The sequence below is a fragment of the Falco punctatus genome (genome assembly GCF_963210335.1).
Source record: "Falco punctatus genome assembly, chromosome: 7".
Lineage (NCBI taxonomy): Eukaryota > Metazoa > Chordata > Aves > Falconiformes > Falconidae > Falco > Falco punctatus.
Genome location: NC_137587.1, coordinates 63,387,783 through 63,415,443, shown reverse-complemented (window position 1 = coordinate 63,415,443; position 27,661 = coordinate 63,387,783). Strand labels below are relative to the sequence as shown.

Genomic DNA, 27,661 nt, shown 5'->3' with positions numbered 1-27,661 from the left:
TGATACTCTCAACTTCCTTCCTAAACCATCCCATAGTAGTCTCCTGCAAACTGAAGTTAGTCTCTATTCAGTGCTGACTTCTGCTGAAGCACTGCTCAAACACCAGTTCAAAGTTCCTCCAGCCTAAATGGCCAATGTAAAACTCTGGCATAAAGATCAGCCACAGCTTGTGTTCCTTGGGCAGAGTGGAAACCCCCCCAGGAAGGATAATGCCTGTGGGTGCAGGAGACAGAGCTCACACTGAGCTGGCACAGGGCTTGGTCTTTTGTTGAAGGACACGTGACACAAGACCCACAATTCTTCTTCCACATTTCTTCACAGAAAACGGTTGTGATCCAGGAACAGCCTTGCAGCACATGTGCTGAGGGTAAACAACTGTGCAAATAGGACTACGAAAACATGGACCGAATTCTACATCCTAAAAGGGTTTTTCCAGCCCTGTGTCCTCTGGTCCTGTTCCTTTGACCTTGCCTTTCCAGCATTAACACATACCACACATTTTTCAAAAAGCATCCAGCAAAATAAGATATTTCACTGCATTTGATCCTCCCTGGGAGAGATGAGAACAAAAGCTCCTAATGCACGTTAATCCCATCACCAGAGCGCTGCTGAAAGATGGTTGATACTTGGGATAGGAGCACTGGCAAGGAGTAGGAAAGCCTATAGCCTTATCAAGGCTCCCACATCCCACCCCAGCAGTAGCTGTCTATCAGTGGTTGGTGAAGCAATTCTCAAATATAATTTGCCCAGCGTAAGTAAGTCCACAGCAAGGTTCATTCGTGATCACAAAGCACACAGCACCGTGGTTCAGACTCCGCGATCTGCTTGTGTAACGTTGTACAGGGCAGGAAGGTGGCGGGCGGTTTGGGTGATGGGCAGCAAATACACACTGCTCTGCACGAGTTGGGTCAAATCTCCTCCTCGGCAGGAACCCCTGTGCTTCCACCTCAGAAAAAAAAAACAGAAAAGACAACTTGCATCCATGGGAATTTCATGAACCACTTGTCTAGGGGAAAAGAAACCCTCTAACAAATAAAACTAAATACAAATAGACACAGTCTAGATGAAGGGTGACATCTTCAATGGGAGGAAGGGAGAGTCAAGCAGCAGTTTCCATCCTGGGGCTGGGGCTGGGGCAGGTGGCAGCAGCAGCCACCGGGGCTGTGTACAGACTTGTTCTCATTTTTGTCCTTTGACCCCCTACCCTACCCCCCCCCCCCCCCCATCCCAGCAGCTGAGCCTTGTTTACTGGTATTTCGGCAGCCCATCTCCTGTTTCCATTAACCCTCGGAAGAGGTGGGGGGGAGATAAAGGAGCAAGATCGTCACACTGGTGCCCTGAGGAAGGGCAGCAAGCTGCATGCAGGCAACACCACGGGGGGAGATTGGGCCAATATTTGTCCGTGGGGGAAGCACGGAGATGGCAACCTGGCATGGGCTCGCTGCTTTGCCTGGCACGCAGCACATGGGAGGGACAGGGCGTTCATAACGACTCTGCAGTCGCCAGCTTTGCCTCCGATGTTGAGCACCTTGGGGGGCTTTTGCTGTTCTGACGATTAGACAGATGGTGTCAAAACTAGCCCCACTCTGCCTTCGGGCGGTGTTTATTCAGCACAGAGATGAGACATTTTCAGAATTCCTCCTCCCAGTCTGACCTTGTAAGAGAATAAAATCCATAGGACCTTCTCCCCGCCCCCCCGCCAGATGACACCATGGAGACTCAGTGCTCCTGGACAACCATACCCCATGGGTTAAATCCAAGAGTTTAACATAAAAACAAAGGAGAGATATTATCCTGCTGACAGTCAGAGCTGCTGAATCCAACTGATCTGAGCCACTTCTGGCCAAAGAGATCAGAGATGAATGATACCTGCTACAGGCAAGAAGGCATACTGCCGATTCTCCTTGCTCCCTCTGATAACACTGCATGTGCTACAGCATGGCTGGTACCTGGGCTATAGCTCAGGGTTATTTGTGGGAACAGTCCTGGGACAGTCCTGAGCCATCCCAGCTATAAGCCAGGCCAGTGCTGTACTGTGAATACCTAAAACCTGCTCCACGAAGCACACATCTAGGAAAAGCCCGCCCAAGTCCTCACATTTTCAAACCATAGTGAGAAATGAGCTCTGCTTACCTGCAAGGTCATCTAGTTTTAGATTTGGGATATTTATATTTATGGAGTTTGGCATTTCTCTTCTTTTTTTTTTTCCTTTTTCTTTATGGAACCTATTGTTAGCAACAAAGAAGTAATTTCATCTTTGCAACACTGCCAACTGCAAGGCATCAGCCCTTGGTTTGGAGAAATCCCATTAACCATTTTACAAGATAAATGCTAAACCTAATGACAAGCTGCCGTACAGTTGTTAAGGATGGATAGACAGACAGACAATTTCAGCCCAGCTGCAGTCAGTCAGCCTGGCTTAGCTGTAGGTATATTTGTCATACAGGGACCTGAAGGATAGTGAAGGGCACAGATTTATCGTTATTCTTGCAAGTACAGGTTCAGCCTCCCCACCCTGTGCCTGGGAATTGCCAAATGCCACAAAGAACAAATTGAGGATTAAAAGGACCCCTTGGTCCCTGCGATGTCCTGCTTTGCTGCTGGCCCTGGGGACCACGTGCTCCCCTTCTCTTTGTCTCTGATCGGGACTTGGGCAGGTGGCGAGCCACTCGCTGGACCAGACAGCAGCCCTCCCGCCGCCCCGCAAGCGTCAGGGTTCTGATGAATATCCATCTAATTGGAATCAGGGATTCTCCAGACCAGCCCTCCAACTGGAGAAATTAGCTAGTTTATTCCAATAAAGATGCTAATACAGGGGGCTTTGTGAAGGGTGAGAAATTCCCATTGTCATTCAGAAGCAATTTGTAGCGGATTTGAAGCCTTTGAAAAGGTGATGTGCTGGTGGCTGGGTTTGTATAATACCCATCTCTGAAATTCACAGCTGAGCATTCTTCCCCTCCATATGCTTCAGTGCTGCCCAATTTGTATTCCCCGGGTGAGGAGGCGCTGGAGCGGAGCGGCGAGCGATAGCCAGCCACCAGCAACGGCCAGGGGAGGGTGGCTGGTCCTGGGGAGGGGGACATCACTGCCGAGGGTGGCTGGCCCTGGGGAGGGGGACATCTCTGCCGTGTACGGTGGGGCTCCACGCTGAGCTGCTGGGGGTGGGGGTGCTAGGCAAACCTCTCTGATGGGGTGGGCAGCACCCAGCCTGAAAAGCTGCTTTGGGGAGAAGGGTCGTAGATGCCTTCACCCATTAATTGTTCAATGCTTCTTCAGGGTCTTCCTGCTGTTTTGCTGGCATTGAACTCCTCCACACAGCTCCTTTGCTTTTTGGAGCTCCAGCCTTCATTACTCTTTGTTTCTAGATTTAAGTCATCAACTCTGGAAGTGACTGAGACTGAAGTTAACACCATCTTTCCAGAACAACACCAAAATCCTTAATTGAACTTTCTAATTGAGTTTAATTTTCCCCTGATGCTCTCTCTTCAGGTGTAGCCTTCTGAACTGAAGACTGTACAGGCTGGTGTCCTGCATGAGGCACCTAATGGGACTGAATTATCTAGGGAGAGGTTTATGTTCTCCAAACTGCTTGGCAGGTAACATTTTACAGACCTTCTAGCCAGACTTGCCTCAAATGTACCAGCCTCTGCAGTAAACCTAATCAGCGTTTTAAAAACTAAGCACTTCTGCAAACTGCAACCTAAATTCACATAAAAATTAAATGCCTCCCTAAGCTACTCTTCGCAGATTGCTCTAGGAGATATAACGATATAAAAATGCTTCTCTAGTCTATCAGCAGCCTGGAAATGGAGGCAGAGCTCTGTACCACAGTGAGGGACTATTTTTGCTGAGGGGGCATCCTCCACTGAGCTTATATCCTTTGCTCTGTCCGTCTTGTGATGTAAAGTCAAGGGATGGCAGCAGAAGCCATGAGCAGCTGGGGTTGCTCCGCAGAACCCCAGATGCACTTGACCCCTGTCCATCTCTCTGTCTCTATAGCTTTATCTGTGCGAAGCCTGGCACTGTTTCATGTTTGCTGTCGATTTCATCGCGCCATTGAGTGACATAAGTGACAGGAGATGCTCTACTATAAATGTTATGCTAAGGCCCCCACTCAGCCAGGTATTTCAATGCATGCCTAAATTTAAACACAGGATGGCTGCACCGGACCCAACGGAGGACTCCCACGCCTGCTGAAAATACCTTGAGGTCAGATGGTTTAGAAGCACAGGCGAGGGAGAAGGAGTATTTCCATCTGCTCAGGATCCTGCCTTTGACCATGGGCCACGGCCCCGCTCAGGAGAGGACAGGATTGACCAGGTCAGAGTCCATAAATGCTCACTCACGGTGAGAAGGACTCCTCGGCTGCAGCCACTGATGGGCTCATTCCCGGAGATGTGAAGCTCAACAGACTTTTCCACAGTATCTTTGCCAGATCTTCACATTTTTCAGTGGGAAGCCTGGCAGACAAGCAATGTGCCCACATGCGGCTTTTCAGCAGCGGTGAACTCCTGGCATGGCAGAATTATAAGTTCTCTGTTGAACTAAAGCTTAAATATTTTCTCTAGCAATACCCGGCAGCAGAAAGGACTTTTGGTGTTCCTCAATAGCCGTGCTGTGCATTTACTGCTCAGGCTGCAGTTGAACCAATATCAGGTTTTGATGCTTAAAGGAGGCGTCAATTTAAAAGTAATAGATAGAAGAATATTAATAAATGGCTGCATAGGGAAAAAGGAGGCTTGGTCCCCAGCCAGGGCGGCTGATGCAGCTGTGAGATTTTGCTTGGCTGCGCAGCCTGGCTTGCCACGGGTCTCTTGTGTGACCAGAGCACAGATGAGGATCATACGGAGTAGGAGAACAGTCTTGGCTGAGCTCAACTTTGTGCTCTGAAACAAGCTAAATTCAGCTCTAAAACCCCCTGAGTAGGGATTACAGAATCTGTTTGTGATCACAAAGCACTAGATAATTGTAACTGTACACTTCTTTTCTTATCTCGTTTGCAACGTTGATACGAACTTTAATGAAAATGAGGAAAAAAATGTTTCTCAGACATTTTGGCCAGCTTTGCATTATCTACCCAGAAAGAATATCTTTGTTAGCACAATAGCTTTTTTTTTTTTTTAACCTCTTGAAAAATGGAGTGAAGATAGCATTTTATTTTTGGTTTCCAGTTGGCTTCATTTTCTACATGGGGCTCAGAACTGGGGAGCTGTGCCTTTTCCCTGGTCCTTGATCAGGATGGGGCCATAGTACCTTCTTCCCAATGCAACAGGGAAAGGAAAAGAAAGGAACCAATTTCACTGAGATGTCCCAAATAGGTAGGTCAGGCCCAAGCCAAGGAAAAGTGTAAAGATCAGAACAGAGACCCAACAGTACAAGTTGACAGCACCTCCATAATGAAACGTTCACAGGGCAGAGGGGAAAGGGAAGGCTACCACCCTCCAGGCAGCAACCATGCAGCCCCGTGGTCCATCCTGCGCTGGTTCACTGCCAGGCTCCAGTCTGGAGACATCCTTGTCCTCCCCATGGTGAAGAAAACCCATACAGAGCTAAACACACCCCACAAAACACAGGCACCGTCACCTGCCTGGGGGCCAGGTCTCACCTCCTTGCATGGGTAACATAGTGTCAGTGCCAGCAGCTCTGTGGCACTGGAAGGATGAACACAGCCCTTCCTCTCCTCGATGGTTCCACACGATTTAGCTCTGGGCTCTGCAGCTTAGGCTCCTGGTGACCCCGTTATGGTTTAGCCCGTGATGCACTGAATACAGGAAAGGAGCTGGAGGGAAGGGTGTCCTTCCTCAGGCACACGGTCCCCATGGGGGTTTTCTCAGTGTCACCATCAGCCCTACCAATGCAGCTGCGTCATCACCTCCTGAATGGTGCCATTGTTCCTGCCTCCAAAATAAAACAGACACAGGAGGCGTTTCCACCCAAAGAAAACCAGTTTCCACTGGTGACTTCTCCCCCCTTGCTCGAGAATCCTCCCTCCCTCCCTTTCAAGGCCCCTGTAGCTTTTCTTTGTGCCTCTTCTAGGATGAAAAGAGGTAGTCATTGATTGTATTAATAATTCAGAGCCTAATCTCACGGACGGGTGTTCACGGCCCATGAGGTGGCAATCTTTCATCTTGAGATCAGGATCAGCCAGATCTTTTAGAGGTCAAGGAAGATAGCTGCAGCGTGGAAAATGCCTTCAAAATAATAGGGTTAGGCAACTCTTGTGCACAGATGAAAATGGCAAATGAAAAGCTTGTGTGTCTTGTACTCTCCGTTGCCTGCATCTCAACCTGGTGATGCCCACAAGCCTTGAAAATGACTTCCATCTGTTTCAGTGAGCTGTGGAGTGATCTCTGCCACATGCCCCAACCCATCGACATTACCCAGGTCACCTGAACCCTCTGGCTCCTCAGGACAGCCACCTACCTGCCTGCTGATGAGGGATCTTGCACTACCGTCCCTCTTCTTCCATGGCCACACTCCTCCTTTAACTGCCTACTCAGTTGTGCCGTCTTAATTGTTTCTGGAAGGACAAAGTGTACTGGCACTGTACAGTTGCTGTGTTTGTTTTGTGGCCAAGCAGGTCCCCGTGCAGGGAAAGGGTCAAATTAATCTTCAGTACAAATAGGTGAAACTGGTCACAGGCACTAAACTGGGGACTCCTGGGACAAAGAAAGAAAAGGGAAAGCTGAATACTCTTAGATTGAATTTTCACCTAGCTGTACTTTACACACAGGGAGCAAATTTGCACCACTGCTCTTGGAGCCTATCTAAAAGGCCAGTAGTCTATTCTCAGTCGAGTCCTTCTCTTCTCCCACGATCTGCAGTTATCTATCTGCTGTATCTACGTTACTGCCCTGTTAGCTGGGTGTTGCGCTCACCCCAGAGGTGAAGGTCATGCAGGAGAGTGTCCATGGAGGAGTGCCATTACACCTACACCTACGCTCTGCACCTTGCTGGGTGTTTATGGAGGAAATAGCAAGGTCCAAGACACGCACCTTGCACCTGGAACTGAAGGTGCCAACTCCTGCCGGCATGCCAAAGATTAACAGCACATTGATAAGAACTGGAGGAAGTGGCCGGCAGGGACTTCTGAGAGTTCCCACGAGCACGGCTGTGCTTTGCTGGGAGCCTGCCTGCTCCGGGGCTCCTGATTCCCGACAGGAACCAGGCTCAGCACCAACTTGCTGCCACCGCGATGCTCTGTCGCTGTTACCAAGGCACTTCCAGCGCCCTGTGCATTAGCATTTCTTCTGTCTTGTGCTTTGTCTTCCCAAGGAAGCACTTCCCCAGCACAACCACAACTGATGTGTTTGCGGTGGCAATCCATCCCCCCCCAAACAGTGGTGGCACAGTCCCCAAGTGCTCAGATTAGTAACGCTCCACCGTACAGCATTTTACAGCCTGGGACTGGAGCCCGACCCACTGTGCACACCTGCAGGAAGGCCTGGGCTTGCGATCACTTCTCCCCCCTTCCTCTTTGTCTGCTGCTTTCACTGGGGCTTCTCCCAACAAGCAGTTTACCTTCTCTCGGGCAGGGTTTGTGCCTGGTTTCCTGTCTGTGCAGCGTCCCAGGCCTGACAGAAGCGGCTCTGTCTGTGCTATAGTATCCAGACCCCACAGTATCCAGAACTGTGAACTGATTTGCAAATAATAATTACGGAAGGAAGCCGTTCCTTCTATAGCTGATAACTTATCTGGTATACATCAGGTTTTCCCCAGTCTTTTCTCTGCTCCTGCTTTAACAATTCATCCCCAAACACGTGCCTTTGTCAGGACTAAAAACTCAGTGTATCCACATTTAAGAAAAAGACCTCTTTGATGGCAGGGTTTCCCTAGCAGGGCTGTTTAGGTTTGTTGTGATTAAATCACATCCATTTTCTAATTTGTACCTAACACACACTCAAATCCCTTCTTAAGCCCAAGCTGTACAGGCACATTTCGTCTTCACTGCTGACTTAATCAAGCAGCGGAGAGCTGCTGTGTGCTCTCTACAATTGTGTCTTGCTCGGGGGGGGGGGGGGGGGGGGGAAGGGGAGGAAGAAATGCTTTGCAAAGGGCTGCTATTATCCATGCACTACGGCGACAGCATGTTTAGCACGTTTGTGACTCTGGAGCTGCAGTAATTAAATGTGTGTCTGACACTCTGGCAGGCACAGCCTTGCACCCAGAGCTTTCCCATCCCAGCGGCAGAAAAGAAGCAGGCACCCGGGTACCCGTGCGTGCCAGAATCAGCCCCCTCAGGCCTCTACGGGAGGTGGGTGCCGGCCCCAGGCTCACCCTGTGGTGGAGGATGCTGCAGTGGGGGCTGCCGCACTGCCCGGCTCCAGGCGATGCCGGGTGCTGGGGCAGCTGGGGCGGGGGGGCTACACCCAGGGGCTGTTAGGGCAGCCTGGGGTCTCCATCCCTTCCCCATCACATGAACACAGCCGTGCAGAGGGTCCTCTTCCTGCTCCCAGCCCCAGTCCTCGCCACAATCCCCCGCCAACGCAAAGATGCTCCCGGCACCTCCGCATGCCCCAGTCGCAGGACAGGGGGTGCCCCCCCAAACCCCCCTTCCCCTCCATACCCTCCCGCTGCAGGTGGAGCCTCCGCACCCCACCCCCCCCCGGGAGCGCTGTCCCCTGCAAGCCCCCTCCGCCTCCCCCAGCCCCGACCGCCGGCACGGGGGTGCGGGGGTGGTGGCGGAAGGTCTGCAGCGGGGGGACCCCCTCCCCCAGCCCCCCCTCCGCCCGGCCAGGGGCCGCGCCTGCCCTCCCTCCGCCGCCGCATGCTAACGACGCTGCTCGTGTGCGGAGGGCAGGAGGGAGGAGGAGGAGGGAGGGGACCTCCCTATCTGGCTCTATCTCCGCCGCCGCCGCTCACATGCTCCGGGCGGGCGATGCGGCTCCCCGCGTCCCGCTGAGCGAGGCCGCGCTGCACCGCGCCGGGGCTGCCCTGCGCCGGGCAGGGGGGGCTGCCTGCGCCGCGGCGGGCCCTTCCCCCCCGCCACCGCCGCTTCCACCCTTGGGCGGGGTCTTTTCTTTTTCCTTTTTTTCGTTTTGTACTATTTTATTTTATTTTGTTTTATTTTATCGGGGTTTATTCGGCTCGGGTTTATTTTTGTTTTATTTACCCCTCCTGGGAAAAAAAAAAAAAAAGCCGCCGCTCCCTGCACCGACCCCCGCGGCGGGCTGGAGAGGCTGATGCGGCCGCTAAGGTAAGCGGGGGCGGGGGGCTGCGCGGGGCCCCCCGGCAGCACGCTGCCCCCGGCTCCCTGCATGGCCCTTCCTCCGCGGGACCTGTTGAGGCTGTCGCTCCCGGTCCCCGGCTGCCTCCTCCCTCCCCAGCCGACAGGAACCACGATTCTTCCCGTTTTCTCTGCCCAGCTCGCTCCCTCCGTCCGGCTTGATGCTAGCCTGGCGTGCATGCGGTTATTCATTTATCCTCCCTTCTGATGGTTGCCACTAAAAATGCACCCTGCTGGGCTAAGTCAATGGAATAATTCCTTGCAGACCACTGATGAGAACCAAAAATACCCTCCCCAGGATTTTCCCCTTTCCTTTGGATAGCTCATCACGGGGCTGATCGTGATTATCGAGACCGGAGCGCTTCATTTGCGGAGACACAAAGCTTTCCCTTAACTCCCGTGGCTGCAAAGCGCTGGGGTGTTCGCAGGCTCCGAGGGAAAGAAAGAGGGGGTGACAGCTGGACAGATGTGGGACATGGGCAGGGACGGTCACATCTGTGCGCAGGGAGAGGACGGGCAGCTGGAGCGTGTCTGGCCGGGGGGAGACTTTGCTGCTGCTGAACCGAGTCCGTAAATAGCCCATAACCTCAGCCAGGAGCCGAGGCAGGGGCACAACGTAGTCCTCAGCCAGGACATTTTGGAGGCACCAGCCCTAGCAGCCCCTGTTGAGGCTTGTTTCCACTCTTGGGACCTGCACGTTGCCCTTCCTAAATATTATATATATTTAAGGAAACCGGGCTGTGTTTGCAAGACAGGTGCTTTTTGTTGTGGTGGTGGTTGCAAGGCAGGAGATGAAAGTTTGGTGGTGTTTTGATGTGATTCTTGATTGCTGCCTGTTGGAGTAATTGCATCGCAATTGCTCAGAGGTAGAATCAATTTCCCCAAATTGAGATTTTAATGGGAGCTCGCAAGCTGCTGTTATGTCATGTGGTTTAAGGCGGCGTTGGATTGCATTTATTTTATAAATTGGATAGTTTTGCAGGCGGCGCAGGGATAACAGCACCACCCAGTGGGGCCGCAGCCCCGGCCCAGCCCAGCCCAAATCCAAGCCCAAACCCAGACCCAAGCCCTGCCCCAGCCCCAGCCCCAGTCCAGCCTAGTCCCAGCCCAATTCCAGCCCCAGTCCCGGTCCCAGCCCAGCCCGGAGCTGGGCACACCTGGGAGGACTCCTGGTGCCACCTCTGAGCTGCTCCCCCCCCCCAAAAAAAAAAAAAATCCCACTTTCATTTGCCAAAACACCTATAGAGGTGCTGGATTAAGGTTGTTTAATTATTTTTTTTCCCCATAAGAAGGAATGTTCTCTTTCTCAGATATTCAGCAAAAAGTTTTAAATCGGCTGAGGACACTGTCGCTTAGGGTTCCACTACCAAGAGCGCAGGAAAGGGGTCCTGCAGTGGGCTCTATTTCTGGCCACTGCTGTCAGGAATTCACAAAAGAAGACCCGGGAAAGGCAGTTGGGTTTCACAAAGCTTTTTCCATAGGATACTTTAAACACCCCTTTGTCAAAGGGCTGAAGATGTAGATTTGCAAACACTCGATGCTATCTCCCACCTTTAAATGAGATCCAGGAGATGTCCTTAGCTGACCCGTCGGTTAGACGGGGGAGAATTAGGGAGCTATGTTTGCACTTTCTCAAGATACCAGTAGCTTTTAAAAGCAGCAGAGAAAAGCTGTCCCATTACATGGAGTGTTTTCTGTCTCTGCTGATAAAACACCCAGTTCTCTGCAATTCTTCCGTGCTGCTTATTTTTTGGCAGTTCAGATTTATCCATCTTTTCTGCTGAGCTGACTTTTGGCCATTTGAACTTGCTCTTGGGAACCTCCCAGCCCACCTTCTTCTTTTATTATTTTTTTTTTTTTAGAGGAGAGCCCAGATGTGAAGAAGTTACACTAAAGAGATAGTGCTTTATATTTACCCCAAAGATGAGACTGGGCCAGGAAGACCAGCTCCCTGCAGGGAACTAAATATACAAATGGTGAATTCCAGCCAGCCCTCCAAACACTGCCGAACAAGGGACGGTTACATCCTCCCCTGTGTAGGAGTCAGGCCTCACCCCACAGGGCTTTGCAAGCAAGGGAGAGACACGAATGAATGCCACCAGTCAAAAAAAAAAAAAAAAAGGTTGATGGGATGAACTCTATTTGCCTGAAAATATCCCTGCTTGTTTCACTTTCTGTCATGGGTGAAACTGGAAGCTTTCCACCAGTCCATCTTCCCTTTCCCTTGTCCAGCCTGCCTGGCTGTGAGCGTTTAGGGGTGATTTTTATGGCTGTGAGCTTGGAACAGGCATTTTGAAGGGGGCACGCACAGCAGGGTTACCCACAGCGACTTCAGTTGGGGCTGCTGTTAATCAGTTAATCTGAGGATGCAAAGGTGCAGGTCAACAAAATATTCTCACTATTTTATTTATTGGAGTTATAAAATTTTATTTTATTCCACCTTCAACCCACTGGCCTTTTTTTACACAGCCAGATTGGTGAATCTAGTGCTCACAGGGGCAGCTGCGGGGAGGTGGATTAGCTTAAACCAGCAAACTCTTCTCTGCACTTTGCTGCACAGGAGTGTGTTGGCCTTCAAAGCCCAGCTCCAATGCCATCACCTCCGCCTGCCCCATCCAGTTACTGCAAAAGTTCAGCGTGGGGCACTAATGAAACCTTGGGGGGACACTTTCCCTGTCAGCTGCCCTACCAGGAATTGTACTGCAAGGCAAAAGGTTTGTAGGGAAGGGGGTTTAGACGCATCTTCAGCAGCTTCAAGATGCTCAGGGAGAGCATCTGCTGGTGCTGTCAGCCAGGGAAACTGTAAAATGATGATAAAAAACCCTGTATGATGAGTAAAAGGAAGGTCTTTAAAATTAACTGCAGCGTTTCCCAGTATTGCAAACATCAGAGCTGTGGCTGTTACTTTAGAAAGATGAAGGGGGTTTTTTTTGTTTGTTTTTCTTGCTCAGAGATCTTTTTCTTTAGTAAGGGAACTTTTCAGAGCACAGGTGTTTGGGTTTACTTCCACGAACATTTCGGGATCAGTTGTCAAACCTCCCTAGACAACAGTTTGGGGATTTCCACTCCAAACTTCCTTTCTTCCTCCTTTAGGGAGCAATTTGCATTTTGCCGCTCACCCCAAACACGTATCATTGCACCACATTTCAGGATTAGCTTCCTGCGCAGGTGACCGTGCCTTACCCCAGCCCAGCCATGAGCAGAGCCCGTTGAAAGCCTTGTCCTGAGGCAGAGCAGGCAAAGGCACGTGCTGAAGCTGTGTGGAGATAGTTGTGTGAAGAGTGGCCACGCAGAAAGTTCATGGGAGAGTCAGGAGCAGACCAGGAGCCCTGACATCCATTTCTCTAACTACTAGTTACAGTCCTCAGAAATACCCATGTTTACTATTTTAGCCATATAATTACAGGTAGTGAATAATTCCATTAGGAAGGCTGTAAGGGGAGGTATCATCTGTAAACCTTAGGGTTCAAATTAGACATGTTCATTCAGCCCTGTTGAAGCCCACAGCCATACACGGTGTGATGCAGGGCAGAGAAAAGTTCAGACGAGTGATTCCAGCTGTGTTTCCCCTGGGAACTGGGAATCTTTCTGCTCATCCTGCAAATACCTCCGAGAATGCTATCAGCTCTTCACCCCTCCATAACACCACCAAACATGAGAATCAACGCGCAGCTGACCACGGAGGTGCCTTTGCCCCCGGAGCTGAGCCGCTGCTCAGCGTAACTCCGGTGTGCCTCAGAGGTGTTTGCATTTTAGCGGTGGGTGGTTTCCCACATACTGCTTGCAAAGAGCATCAGGCTCGGCACTGCCCAAATGGGGAGCCCCAGCCAGGCTCTGAGAAGGAAAGAAGCTGGGGAAAATGCAGTCGCTCCATGTTTCCAAGCCTAGATATCCCTGTTAAGCAAGGCAGGGATCTGAATTTCCCGTAGACAGCGATTTCAGTAGGTGATTTAAAGTCCAGGTCTTTGATTCAGCTAATCAGAAAGGTAAAGGTTATTTGAAAAACGTAGGAGGGGGAGCAGGATTTCAGAAACACACCTTATTTGGGGCCTTTTCCTGCTCTGCAGTTACAGTTTGGACACATCTGTTGTTTTCTCCAGCGAAATCCACTGCTTTGATCGGTGCCAAAAACAGCAATCCCATTTGCAATGCATGATGCAACTGAGCAAAATCAAGGAGAAATTTTTACAAACTGGCGCCAGGGGCATTGGACCGTTGCTTTATGGCAGTGCAGTTTTCCCTTCACCAAAGGCAGAAGATCCAACAAGGGTCTTATTTTAAAAATAATGCTTCAAACTGGATTCCAGTCTATCATTGCAATGCGTTAGCTTGCCACAAAACGGCAATACCGAAGTGGCACTTTAGGTCAAACAATAAAACCAGCCTCCCAGCAGCTATTTAGCAGCTGGCTTTTAGAAGTTCATAATTCAGATGTTTTTTTGAGTTAAAAATAAATAGATCATGCTATATGTCATCAGCTGGGATAATAGCAGAAGTGATGTTTTTCAGATTGAAATAAAAGCAAAAGTTGCATTGCAAGAGGATGGGGTGAGAGCAAGAGGAAGGGATTTGGGGTCTGAAATCCCATCTCCTGGATCTTTTCCCCCTGCCTGGGCTCTCCCCAAGCTCATGGACCTTCTCCCTCCCACCAGGCCCGTTCCAGCTTCCCCAGACCTTTTCCGGCTCCAGCTCCCTACACATCCCATCAGCAGGCATTTTTTCTTGGGCGATAGCAGCAGCTGGCGGGGTTTGGACATGCTTGCCCCTGTTTGATATCCCCCACAACGACGTGCTTTGAGTAGGCATTCCTCCCATTCTGCCTTTGCTACGGGTCTGGATCTGGCCTGCCAGCTTTCATCTTCTGCCCAGCACAGTCTGGCACTGTCTGGCAGTTCTTCTGCACACAGAGCTCCCTCTGACTTTAGTGGACATCATCTGAGCGCAGTTGTAGGAGGATCAGGACCAAAACACATCTCCAAGTCAAGCAGGCAAGGCCCCAGGATTTTTGGATCCCATCTGGGTCCCAGGTGGAAAAGCTTCAGCATTGTAATTCCTGTTGCAGCCTAGATAAAGCCCCAGTGATGTTCCTCCTTCGTTTGGAGGCTAAAGGGCTCAAACCCCACAAGGAGAACTAGATAGGTATTAATAGTTATCGTTCCTTCTTGGATATTTGCTCCCATTTCCTCTTCCTCGCCTCACCCTCCATGGGATACCTGTTATCGCTAAATCAAGATTCAATCTGCGACAGGGAGATCACAAGCTGTCACTGGAGACTTTAAGCTACCATCACTCCAAAAAGCATCCTTAAGGGTATTTGTGAGGCAGAAGAGAAGGGGATTTCCCAGGACAGCTAGATGCAAAGTCAAAGAGCATCCCAGGCCTATACCAAGCTGCAGGAGGAAAAACACGTTGTTAAAGGGCATTTACAGAGTTGGGAGGATTGGGTAAAAATAACAGCATCCTTTTCTTTGCATAAGGTCCCCAAGAAAAAGGAGATGAAACATTAGGATGGCAAGGGGGGACTTAATCAAAGGAGAGCTAATGATCTAAAGCAGAGAAGTTAAAGCGTATTAATTAAAGCGTATTACACCCGTAGGCAATCTCATTCAGAAGTGAAGGTGTCTTAATTCACTGTGGCTAAAACATCCTTCAAGGGAAATTTTAAAGAGATCCAAGTGGGCTGTTAAGGTGATGCCTCCCTCCTGGCCTCCTGGGTGGAGCAGCCCCACTGCATGGTGGAGCTTCGGATCCAATCTGCTCACCGCTCCTGTGGCATCGCAGGAGGTGGACAAGAGCAGGATTTTTAAGCCCAGCAGCCCAACGCCTGTGTGCTTTGAGCTGCTGCTCCACCTGCTTGGTCTGTGAGCAGGGAGGGTGCTCCCAGGGCTGCCATCTGCCCGGGGGCTGCTCAAAGGGTCTCTCAGGGGTGCTTATGAAGTGAGAGCCCCAGAACAACTGTACCAACACAACTGCTGAGACTTTCTCCCAGCGAAAGCGGAACATCCAGGCCTATACACAGGCTGCAGACCAGGCTGAGGTCCTGAGAGAGTGTAGGTACGTGTTAGTCCTCTCCATCAGTCCTCAGCAGGCTGGCAGCTGGATTTGGGGACTCCGAACCCTTGTCCCCCTTTCTGAGGACTATTGGTCTAATGATAAGGATCTATAAGACTTGCCGTTCCTTAGTCATCGTTCCTTAGTCATCAGGGATTACCTCACTGCTGCCAGTGCCACTGCCAGTGCCCGTGTGGGTGAATGACCTGGAAAGGTTGTGAAATGCTCACACTTACGGAGCAGCTGGGGCTGGGACAGCATGGAGGAGCTCCCTGTGCCGGGGGGGCTGTCCGTGCCCCAGCAGGCGGGGGGCCACAGCATGGCTCTCGCATCCCTGCCCTGCACCAGCTGCCCAGCATCTCCTTGCCTCAGTTTCCCCCCTTTGCTCTACGGTGGCCTCTTTGCTCCAAACGGCTTAATCTGGGAGAAACCCAAAGCGAAGTGCTCTTGTTAGGCCCAGGGGAGAGAGCCAGGGAGGGCGCGCTGGCTGCTGCGACCGCGATGGGGCGGGAGGAAGCCCCCCCCCCAAACAGCAACAGCGCTGCGCCGCACGGCGGCGGGCAGACAGGGCAAAATCGCCAAAGCCCTTCCCGCTGCCCACCCCCCCCCCGGCGTGGGACCCCCGCCACCCCCCACCCCGACCCCCATCCCTGTGGGGCTGCAGCCACGGCCGTAACCCCCCGTGCGGGTGTCCCAGCGCCCCCTCCCCGCCGCCCCCGGTGCGCAGCGCGGCGCCGGCTCCCCCGCCCCTCCCGCCCGCCGCAGGAGCATGGCCGGGGAGGCGGGCGGCCGCGCTCCGGAGGGGAGGAGGCGCACGGAGAGGATGCAGACATTGGAAGGCAGCCGGGATGATTGATGGTTTGAGCTGTTTTGTAATGGGAGGGGAAGGAGAGGAGGAGGAGGAGAAGGAGAAAAAGTCCGTGTAATCTTTCAGTGCGGAGGCCACCGGAGCCCGGAGCTGGGGCCGCCCGTCCCTGCATCGCTCCTCGGAGCCATGTGGGGCTTTTGATTTCCCCCCCCCCCCAATTCTTTTCTTTCGATTGATTTATTTTTCCCTTTTGTTTTTTTATTCCCCCTCTCCCTTCTCTTTTTTTTTCTTTTTTTTTTTTTTTTCTTTCTTTTTAAACTCTTCTTCCAGGGAGAGGATAGTGGTTAAAGCTCGAGCTGGATGGATGGGTATGGGGAGAGGGGCAGGATCCACAGCCCTGGGACTTTTCCAAATCCTCCCTGTCTTTCTCTGCATCTTCCCTTCAGGTAAGGAACAGCCTCTTTATTTTGAAGAATTTTTTCCTGTATTTCTCGCAGCCCTTGGACAGCCGCCTCCATTCCCCGTCTCTGGGCCTCTTTCTCTCTCCCCCTCTCTGCAGCAGTTTGCCACATGTTTAAAATAAGCAAGTGGGGCTCAGTTTTGGTTGTGCCCCCCCCCCCCCCCCCTTCCCTCTTCCCAAAGCATTTGCGCTGGGTGTTTTTCCTTGACCTCATCTTCTTTGTCTCCCCGCTGCCTCATCCCACAAGGAAGGAGATGGTGGAAAGCAAAGCGATCCCGGGCGGAGGCAGCCGGGGGTTGTTGCTGACAGCGGCAGGCAGGTTACGTTGTTCTCCCGTTCCCGGGTGTGCTCTGTGCCTGGCGGGGGGCGGCGGGGGGACCACAGGACGCGGGACCCCCACGTGAACGCCCCAGATGCCAAATTCCTGCCCGTGAGTGCGGTGGGGGGTCCCCGCTCCGAGGCCGCCTAGAAGGGAAGAGCCAGAAAGCTGTTGCGGAGGGGGTAAGGGGGGGTCGTTGCTTTGTGATTGCGGGAAGGTGGGGGGTCCGGGGGGGTCGCAGGGCCCCGCGGAGGAGGGAGCACGGCCCGGGGCTCACCTGGGCCAGGCAGCGCGGCGGGCGGCGGAGGATGCGCGGGCGGCATGGAGCGCCCCCCGCGCCGCGCTGCCCCCCTTCCCGGCCTCGGGCCGGGCGTTTCGGGGGGCTTAGCGCCATTATTTCGTCGGAAAACACCCTCTCGGGCCAGAGCACCGGAGCCGTTGTGCTGTCCGGGGGTGGGATGGCAACCAAATGGTCCCGCAAGCATCGGCTGCCCGGCCGAGCCCTCCCCGCGCACCCCCGGCCGCTCGCACCTACTGCGGGTCCCCGCGCCCCCCTCCCCACCCCCGGTTTGTTTGTATTGTGTCAGAAAAGGAGAGAATTTCAGAATTACAGCTGAAAACGCCATCTGTTTCCAATGAATCCCCCATAGTTTTTCACAATGTTTTTGGCAGATCTCTGCCTGCAAATTCCTTCAAGCCCTGAGTGCTTGTTTTTGTTGGGGGAGGGGAAACCCAGTCCACAGAGGCGGATTTGTTCCTTCCAAAACTCTCCAGTTTCTTTACCTCCTTTTTTTTTTTTTTTTTTTTTTTTCATTTGCAAGGGGGGGGGGGGGAAGGAGAGAAAGCAGGAGTGAGAAAGAAAAGCTTTAACGCTTAAATCTCCCCGTTTATCTTGCTAGTTTAGTAAACCTTTCCCTGTCTTTTTTTTTCATTTATTAATTTTTAAATCGCCTCTGCCTTTCTTTTGCATAACCGTAGGTGAAGCCGTCTTGCAGACACATGTAGTAAATAAATAAATAACTGCTTTACGCCCTTCCTTCCCCCCCCCCCCTTTGCCCTCTTAGCCTTACTGCAGGAGAGCGAGCCTTTTCAGCTCTGCCCTTAAGACTGAGGTGGCCCTGCGGACCCCACTTCTCCCAAGGGACTTCCCAGCAGGCTGGAAGCTGAACCCCTTGGGTTTTTTTCTTTTTTTTTTCTGGAAACTCTGGAACTGCTCCCATATGTGTTGCTTAACGCCCTTTTCAGAGCGGTTGAGTTGCAAAGCGTTGAGGCTGTGAGATTTACGGTGCAAGAAAGAACTTGATAGGAGATCTGGCTGGCTGCTTTGTTTGATTCTCCCTTCAGCAGTCAAATAAGGTGCAAAGAACTGGCAGAACGAGGCGATCCGGAGCCCGCGGGAGCGGGGTGCAGGCGGAGACGGTGCTCCCCATGCGCAGGGCTGGGAGCATGCCGGGGGCTTTCGTTGAAAGCTTTTTGGGGTGGGAAGATAGGAAAAGGAGGGGATTTATTCCGTGGCATATCCTTTGCCCCTTTTTGCCTGTGCTTCCTGGGAATTTGTGGGTTCCCAGCAGGTTCCCAGCCCTGAGGAAGCTTCGCGCTCCTCCTGAGAGCCCTGGGTGAGCGGGACTGCTGGAGGCTGCCCAAGCGGGCGCTTGGCATGTCAGATCAGTGCCTCGCCGAGTCCTGCCCTATTTATTTATTTGCTTAACCCCCCCACATACACCCCCCAGGCTGGATTCCCGCTTGTGCTGCTCTCACACCAGTGGCTTCACCCTGCTGCCTCCTGGGCAGCCCCCACCTTCGAGCACCCTTGGGCTGGGGGCACCAGCGTGGGTCATCTCTGCGTGGGTCATCTCTGCGTGGGTCAGGGTGGCCGCTGAGCGTGGGGCAGCTGGAGAAGGAGGTTTGGGCAGAGCAGGCCACTGCGGACAGTTTCCCTGACAGAAGTCCTGCTCAGTGCCCAGTCCCAGCATCGGGTGCTCATGGGTGCTCTCCCCTCCCAGCTGAGACCCTGCTTTCCCCAGGGGGGGTTGGCAGACCCCAGCCCCTGCCTCCCATTAAGGTCTGGGCTGAGTTTTCTTGCAAATCCTTTTGTACCCTTTGTACTTTCAAAATCTGGCCCTGCGTGTCTTGCCCCAGATGTCAGCCTTTGCTCTCCCCCTCGTACTCTGGTTTGCTTTGGCTTTCCCTGTTTGTCTTTAGTTTTGCTGTTCTGGCTGCAATACACTCCGGCCTCCAAAAAAAAGTTTGGGATTTTCTGCCCTTGGTCTATCCAGGCAATGTGGTTGATTCCAGATAAGGATCCCTCCCTACTGGAGGTGTATTGGATTGGTTGATAAATGGCTTTTGTCTCGGTGGCAGGGAGGGATGTGATCACAGCATTAAGCCAAAATTGAGCAGGGGGGCTTAGAAGCTGTTAAAACAACACACCCCCCCAACGCTGCAAATGGGGAGTCGGGCTGGGGGCCGGGGAAGGTGGTGGCAGAGGAGGAGCGCGCCTCTGCGGGTTGTTGTCAGGGCAGAGAAGAAGGGAGGATTTCAAACGTAAACCTGGAAATATTTTGGCTTCCCTGTTTTGTTGCTTACTCGGAGCTGGTCTCGTACTTGGAACAGGGAGTTCTCTGCAATTGCCAGCAAGGCTCGTTGTGGGGCTGGAAGGAGGCGCCTTGCGTTTAATGCAGATGGGGTGGATATGTTGCTTTTTTCCACAGAAAATCCTGAAATTCCCAGCCCTTGGTTACTGAGAACTGGGGGAATGTTAAGAATGACTTTGGATTTATCATGGCAGCAGCTGAGGTTTCCTTCTTTGTGGCCTGAACAGCTGTGTTGAGTTGGATGTGCACATGAAAGCGCTCACAGGGCTGGGCAGCCATAAAAACTTACTAACCTGGGGGCTCTGATCTCCCTGCACCAACCTGCTGTCCCCAGAGAGCCAGGCTGCAGTGCTGGATCTGGCCCCAGTGACAACAAGTTTTGCGGTCTCTCTTCTGGCTTCCTGATGGGCACATCCCATAAAATAACCGTAGGCTCTGGCAGGGTGGTGTATGGCCCAAGCGAGCCCCTCCTCAGCCCATCAGTCCCTCTGGGGACCCCACAGCTGAGCCCTGCAGCTACCAAAGGATAAGTGCTAGTGGGACAGCAAAGAAGGTCAAAGACAAGGGGGTTTGGTCCATCTGGTTGGGTTTGATGGGGTTTGATTTGCTTTTCCCATTGGAGCAGACTCTGAAGCAGGAATAAGGGGGAGTGTGGGAACCCACGAGCAAAAGAGCATTGAGGTCCCAGGTGGTGTGAAGGGGGTTGGGGTGAACTAAGGCTGCTGCAAGCCAGGAGTGATGCATGCTGAGGCGATGGGGGAGGGGTTTGGGGGAGGATGAGGGATGCTTGGAGATGCGGCTGTGGTGGGGCAGGTGAGGGGACGCCCTGGCCTTTTTCTGGCAGTCCTAGCAAATGCTGCCCTGATGCTGCAGATCAGAAGTGAGCTGTGCAGGCAGAGCCCTGCCTGGCTGTGCGCAGCACCCGGAGCGCTCTTGTAAGAGGAGAGCCCCTAAATGCCTTTAAAAAGCTTTGTACCCTGCACTTGGCAACTACTGGGATGAAAAGAAGAAGATATTTATTCCCTTGTCCCTGGGCTCTCAAAATAACAGGGCGTTCGATTGTAGCCTCAAGATTGCTTTGCACTCAAGTGCAGTCCGGCTGAGTAAATCACTGCTTCACCAGCTGAAATTCCTGCAGCAAGGGGGAGAATTGAATTATGGCCAACTGCAAAACCAGATGCCATCCCCTTGATGAAGTCATCGGGCTCTTACTGCAGAGAACAAGCTGGCTCCTACACACACGCAGCCCTCGTAGGCGCAGACTGAGCCGCTCTGTCTAACAGCTCAGCAGTGGTGTGCGGGGCAGCTGGAGGCTGGCATTTCTGCCGATGCGAGAACAGTAAGTCCTTCAGGGTGGAGCACCAGAAGAGTGTCGAGTCCCGCTTTCCACTGCATGAGCATCCAAGGCAGTCTGGCCATTTAATTCCCAGCAAGCAGAGCTGTCCCTGCATGTGCGTGGTTTTTATGGGTCAGGCAGAGAGCAAGCTTCACTTGAGCCCAAAGTATTTTCTCCTCCCTCGGTTTCCTCTCCTTCCTGGACAGCTGTTGACTTTGGTCCCCAAAGCCCTAGTAATGATCTATGGCATTTTGGTTTTCAGACAAGCTACCTTTTTTCTCGCTGTGTGACACGCTCCAGCCGGCCCTCTCTGAGATGGCAGGGACATGTGGCAGGGCATATTAGGGACAGATCTTGGCTCTGGGCTTTGCCGGCCCACAGCGATGTGAGAGCATCACTGTGCTGGGGGTGGGAAGGTGGGGAGCAGCGGGACTGGAGGGGTGGGCTCCAGTTAGAAAGTTACTTTTTCTCTTAAAACGAAAACCTGAGCCCAGGAGGGCCAGCAATCGGATGCATTTGAAAATAAATAAACCTCTGAAGGTCTGTGGCTGTGAAGGAGGAACAGATATTGTGGCTTCCGTGGGGCATGAGTGATGGTGAGTGAGTCTGGTGCCAGGTGGAGCTAGCCTACAAGAGGGGATCCACTAGATCCCCTGTGTGCCCGGGTGCAGCTCCAGCATCAGTCAGGTGCCCACTTGGGTTTTCAGTGGGCTCATGGGGCTGCTGCTTGCCAGCCGGGCAGCTGCCACCCCACGCCCTGTGCGCAAACCAACGCCTCCGATTGAGATGCCGCAATTTTTTGGCAGGCATTTAATTGTATAAATTTGCCTCATCCAGATTTATGTGCTCCGGGCTTCTCTCCATCTACTTGTTTCGTGTCTCATTTACCTCTCTGTTTGAAGGGTTGAAATTTCACAAGAACACGGTGGGGATGATTATTCCTAGAGGGAATCCACACCTGTGAGCAGAAAGCGTTTCCTTGCCAGCCCTGCCGCGGCCCGGGCGAGGGGGAGGAGGGTGAGGGACCCACTGCCACACCTGGGGGGCCCTGGGGCGCTGGTGGGTGGCAGCTGTGCCTTCAAAGGCACCCTGGGAAAACAGCTTAGGCGTGGGGAGAGTGATGTCTGCTGCAAACCCAAAGTACTCGGCGATGGGGGTGGCTGGCAGAGGTGGCCTTGCCTGGGTACCACTGCTTCAGAGAGATGGGGACATGGGTGGTGTTGGCTGGGGGAGGGAGCGGTGGGTGATGCTTCATGCACAGGAAGAGAGCGAATCCACCTCTCTTCCCAGTGGGCTCATCTTGGGTGAAACCCTTCACGTCCTCAACATCCTCATCTGTAAAATGGACCACTCCCCTCAAGGAGATTTGCAGGCTCTTGAGGGCTGTTGGTGAAAGCAGCTAGGCCCTCCCCAGCCGGGAAAGTCAGGTGTGCAGCTCCAGCACCGCTTCCCAGCCCACAGCACGCCATGGCGGGCAGCCAGCTTCGTTAGCACCCTTCTGCAGATGGAGAATCAGAGATTGCTTCCCTCTCTCCTTGTCTTCCATCCGCCAGCTTGTGGTGGAGCAAAACCTGCATCCTCTGAACCATCCTTCCTCTGAGCAGGTGAAAGCTCAACAGTTGCGGCAAAGGCAACGCTGAAGCCTGAATCCCAGGATGAAGTTTTACGAGCAAAGTCTGTGTGTGACTATGGCTGCTCCGGCTGTGAAGGCTGGTTCCTCCTTTCAGCCCATCACGCCTCCTGAACTTCCCAAGGGTTGCTGGTAATTCCCAGAGCAGCATCGCCAGCCACTCGTGGCCCCAGCTACAAGCTCCATGATTGATGCCCTCTCCAGTGGTGTCTGCTCCCCCTTCTCCCTGCGTGGGGATGTGGAGAGAGCCTGAAGGAGCAGGGAGGGGGGCTGGGAGAGATGCATTCGCCCCCGCTGAGCATGCCGGGTCAGTGGTAAGCTGACTCTGAGTCGAAAGAGCTGACTAAGTGACAGGAACAATCAAGGGCTCCTTCGGCAGCATCCAACGGTTTGTGCCGTAGCTGGCGAAGACACTGACTCTGCTTTTTTCCTGCCTGTGCTTGCCCCGTGTCTCCGCACGCCTGGAGAGGAGAGATGGGGGCCGTGAACCCGGCACTGAGGACAAAAGGGAGTTGGCCGCGGCAGGTCCTGCAGATGCTTTCGTGACTGACACAGGCTGAAACGGGAAAACTCCTTCTGTGTCCCTCTTTTGACTTAAAAGGATCTGGAGAGAGCCTCTCCCCAGCAAGACAAGGACCGGGTTAGGAGATGCTGCGTGGCTTGAGGTGTGGTGGCAGGGACATCCCGAGTCACGCTGTCAGTGCGTCCTTCGCCTGGATTTAACGCATCGGCTGCTGTTGCCGGTGGAAGAGAGCCCAAACCCCCGCGGGGAAGGTGGCCCCTCCGAGCCACCCTCCCCACGCACGCCCTTGTAAAATATGAGCTCCAGCTCTTTAAGAGTCAGGTTTATTTTTCTCCTTCAGTTCCCTCCTCCGGGTCCTCCCCCCACTTCAGTGCAACTGAAACCTGATCTAATCCCTTTGCACATGGGTAATTTATTGGTCTATTGGGCTTTTCTTGATGGCAAATTGCATTGTCTTTCTTCCTGGGTTGAGGCTTTGGAGCAGTTTGCTGCATTCCTGCAGCTCTTTTCTCAGGGCTGATCTTTCACACCCCCTCTGAGCACAGCCAAATCAGTTTTATTGGGCCTCTTTGTTATGCAAACAAGGCAATAATAACCAGGCTATTATTCTGCAAGATTGTGCTTGATTAACAGTTCAAAGGAGGTCGCTGGAAGAGCCCCGTGCTGCCATCGCGCACAAATCCCTTCCCGCAGCTTGGGTCAGGTGGCCCTTGGGTCCCCCTGGCCCCGCGGTGCCCGGGGGGGGCTGCGGGAGAGCTGCCCCTGCCCATGGCACCCCATCCATCAGGGCTGCGGACCGCTCCGATGGGCTTCTTGCTCTCCCTGGTGTGATAAGGCGCCGGCTGATGCGTGTCGTAGAACCATAGAATAGTCTGGGTTGGAAGGGACCTCTAAAGGCCATCTAGTCCACCTCCCCGCAATGAGCAGGGGCCTCTCCAGCAAGAACAGGTTGCTCAAAGGCCAACCTGACCTTGAATGTTTACAGGGATGGGGCATCTACCACCTCTCTGGGCAACCTGTTCCAGTGCCTCACCACCCTCATTGTAAAAAATTTCTTCTTTATATATAGTCTCAACGGGCATCGAGATGGCTGGCACGTGGGGTGGCTTGTGTAGACTTCCCTGCTAGGACAGGGACAGTGCGAGGGGCTGGATGCAAAGGGCTGATGTTTTCCATCCCCTTTGGTTTTGTTTTGGACTTCTGAAGCCTTGCTGGAAGGGATCCCATCAGCCAGGCTTTTGAGGAGCAATGTGATTTTTTTTAATTTTTTTTTGTTTAACTCTTTGGGGGTCATCTTGGTGTTGGTGGTGACTGCTGTCTGCCCAGGAGCTGAGCAGCCCACATCTTGAATCTGGTAGATGTTGCTGGTATTTAGCACCTCCAAGAATTGTGCCTTTCCTATTGAGGTGTCAGCATAAATATGTTTATTTAGATTACTTAAATAAATATGTGTTCAGGAGCCTAAGTCTAGGTGCTCAGATCTGAGGCCAAAGGCAATTACATTTTACTGTGTTCTCCAAAAAAGCCTTTTACTGCATGTGTGAGGCTTGCACATCTACACTTCAATCTATGTATTTGGAAACACGCGGGATGATGTATTTGCATCACATGTGGGTGATGAAATACTTTCCAGCCCGTTAGTAACCAAGAGGATATTAAACAACATCTCTTAGCAGTGAGCACTTTAAAATTAACAGGTCTGGTTAACATACACCCAAGAGTCTTAAAAGAATTGGCTTTTGATTACTGAAATTAATTTCCAGTAATTCTCTTTGCTACAGAAATTACAGGAGAACAGATGAATTGTTGATTTTGTACTGGTTTTCTGAAAGAGCATGATTTGGGTAAAAGAAATCCAGGTAACCTGATACCAGCTGAAGGGAGAAGAGGGGGGGCACTGATAATTAAAAGGCTGTTAAGGTTAGATGTGTGCATATAATATGTTTGAACACTTAATTTTAACATTTAATATAATGTACCAACGACAAGGGCAGAGCAGTGGGGCTGGGGTCGCATGATACCCCAGGCTCCTGAGCATGCGTTTGGTGGGCCATGGGATGCTTGCTGGATGGAGGACCGGTGCTTTGCAAACCGGGTGCTCTGGAAAAGGTCTTGGCCAAGCAGCACATCTTGGTGCCTGCTGCGGTGCAGTGGCCCGGCGAAAGGGGTGACCTTGGGAGAGCAGTGAGCGTGTGTCCAGCATCGGTGTCGCCTGGCGGGGTGGTAGGTTTTGCAGGAAACAAGCCTGCTGGAGGGAGGTCTGATGGTAAAGCTGGGCAAACACCTTCCAGTGAGAACTTAAAAGTGCAAACCGTTTAGCTTATCTAGAAGATTGACAAGTGACTCGATTGCAGCGTGTAAATATCTTTGTGGGAAACGTACTGGTTACTAGCAGCGGACCTTTTACTGCTTTGGAGAAAATCACTGGTTCTTTTTATGTCCTTACAATGAAGTCAGATAAAATCCACTTAGGACCAAGACCCGTGTTTTGTAAAGGTGATAAACTCCTGAAACAGCCTGCTGAGGAAAGGGGTGGCTTTTCAGCCCACGCAGACCACAGAAGTCCTCATGGGAGGTATACCTGAACAAACATGGGGCACGGGGCTACGCACAGGGGGCTGTCTTAGTCCCGATGATTTAATGATTACTTCTGGCGTTAAACTTACTGACACCATTGGTTTCAAGATACTGAAGCAAATTCTGTCCTTGGTTTAAGTGGCACCAAGGCCTTGAAAGGAGAAGATGATAGGGAGGTTGGGAGGTGGCTGAGCTACCAGGGGTTGAAGTCACCCGTCCCTGGGATGAAGGACCCCTTTGCGATGGACAAGGGTGGTGGCATCACCCAGACCCAGGGGTGCCTCTCAGATCCCAGGAGAGCCTTGCTGGGTTCCTGCTTGAGAGGGATTTGTTTCCGTGCTAAGTCATCTGTGGTTGAAAAGCAGATCCATTGTGAGTCGATGGAAAATAGATTATGCGAAATTGAATAAACATCATTTCTTGGCCTGGGTACAGATGAGCCTGCACCGCTGTGCCAAAGCTGCTGCCAGAAGGGACGAGGCAAGGCGTGCTTGTCAGGAGGGGGAGAGGGTTGTGTTTGCTCTCCTCCACAGCCTTTATCGGCCACGGTCCCTCCCCAGCAGCCGGAGGGGGTTGCCAAACTCGGTGGCCACTGGTGTGGTTGGAGAAGTGTCGATGGGAAAGCCCAGGCGTGAGCAGCCCGGGAGGGCGTGCAGCCCTGCTCGCAGGCTGCCTTTGCTGCTGCGGCACCTGGCTTTGGAAATCTGGCCTTATATGGGGCCCTGAGCGAAACAGCAAAAAGGGAATGGGTGCCAAAACCGGAGCGATAACATCTTAAAGAAGAACGCTCCCCCTTCAGGCCCAGGGAGGAAGGAGATGGGCTTCCCTGCCCTCAGTTCTGTTGGATTTTTTTAAACTCGGTACCTTATAAAGTCATGCGTGACCCTGGGCAGTGTTGCAGTGGGGGATGCTCGGCATGGGGACGCGTTCAGCGCTGAGTGTCGGAGGGCTGCTCTGTCTGTAGGCTGCCACAGCTCATGCCTGAATCTCCTGATTCAAGCGAATTAAGCATGTCCTTAAAGAACAACAGGCTATGGCTTCGTTCCTATTAAAAAAAAAGTCCCCTGTACGCAGCAGCTGAAGGGCTGGAGCAGCCAGAGCGTGCAGCAGCCTGGGCTCTGCAAACGGCTGGCTGGGTGGGATGCTTTGCACGCTGCATCCTGGTGCCTGAGCGAGCTGTCAGGTGAAGTGGGGGGTGTGGGTCCTGCACGGCCAGGGACATGTCTTCCAGCTCCTCCTGGGGCTGTGCTGGCAAGTCTGACTGCAGTGACAGCGTGTTCGGCCGCATGCAACCTCAAGGTATCCTCTAGCTGTGCATTAGCATAACTACTAGGAAAGCAATGATTTTAATTGCCTCATGCCACAACCGTTTGGGATAACTGGCAATAGTGGGACTAGTCACGCTCCTGCACGCTTTTTTGACTCCTGCCTTCCACTGGGAGGGTCCTGGGGCATCTGCAAAGCTACGCTCACAGTCTCATCACAGGGAGTGAGATGCATTTTCCTTATTTTCCGCCCTGATAAACCCACACCCACACCACGAGCATCTTGCCCTGAAACGCCCCTGCTTGCACTCCCTGTGCCAGCAAACTCGCTTGCTCCTGTCACTCTGACTGTGCTACTGTGTGCAGCTGCCAGCATTAAATACCATCCCTTACTTCTCCCTCTGGGTTTAGGCACTGTGTTAGCTGTAGCGTATTGCAACAGCCACGTTTGAATGTGTAACCTTCAGAGCCAAGGTGGGCAGCACTGGGGAGCTGGGCTTTTTTGCGTGCTGGTAACAAGACATTGTTTGCATCCCATTTCTCACCTGGGAGAAGCAATAATACTCCTTTGCAACCCAGCTGGCTGTGATGGGAAGCCCACTGATAAGCAAAATGTCTTTGGCGGAAAACCACACTCTTGGGGTAGAAAAGAAAGCGGTATGAAATAATAAATATTTCTAAATTTGAGCCATACAATGCAGAAGGCTTAGCAGAAACATGAGCCCATGTCCCAGGTCAAAAGCCTGTGACCAAGTCACCTCTGGTCAATGACGAGTTAAAGGCTTTCCACAGAGCTTCTTGCAGGTTTAAATGAGATGCTGCCAAGACAAAACAGCTCCTGGGTTCTTGGTGCTGTTGCTAGCATCTGAGTT

The 27,661-nt window shown here is 52.5% G+C and overlaps 1 protein-coding gene across 1 annotated transcript in view; it reads left to right on the top strand.

Moving 5' to 3' along the window:
* The first annotated feature begins 379 nt into the window (after positions 1 to 379).
* Positions 380 to 27,661, top strand: part of RGMA (repulsive guidance molecule BMP co-receptor a) — a 35,049-nt gene continuing 7,767 nt past the window's right edge. Inside the window, exons 1-2 of the mRNA XM_080394315.1 lie at positions 380 to 9,196; positions 16,416 to 16,531. Coding sequence (XP_080250441.1) covers positions 9,183 to 9,196; positions 16,416 to 16,531 — 130 coding nt within the window. The 5' untranslated portion in view covers positions 380 to 9,182. The remainder of the gene's footprint in view (positions 9,197 to 16,415; positions 16,532 to 27,661) is intronic.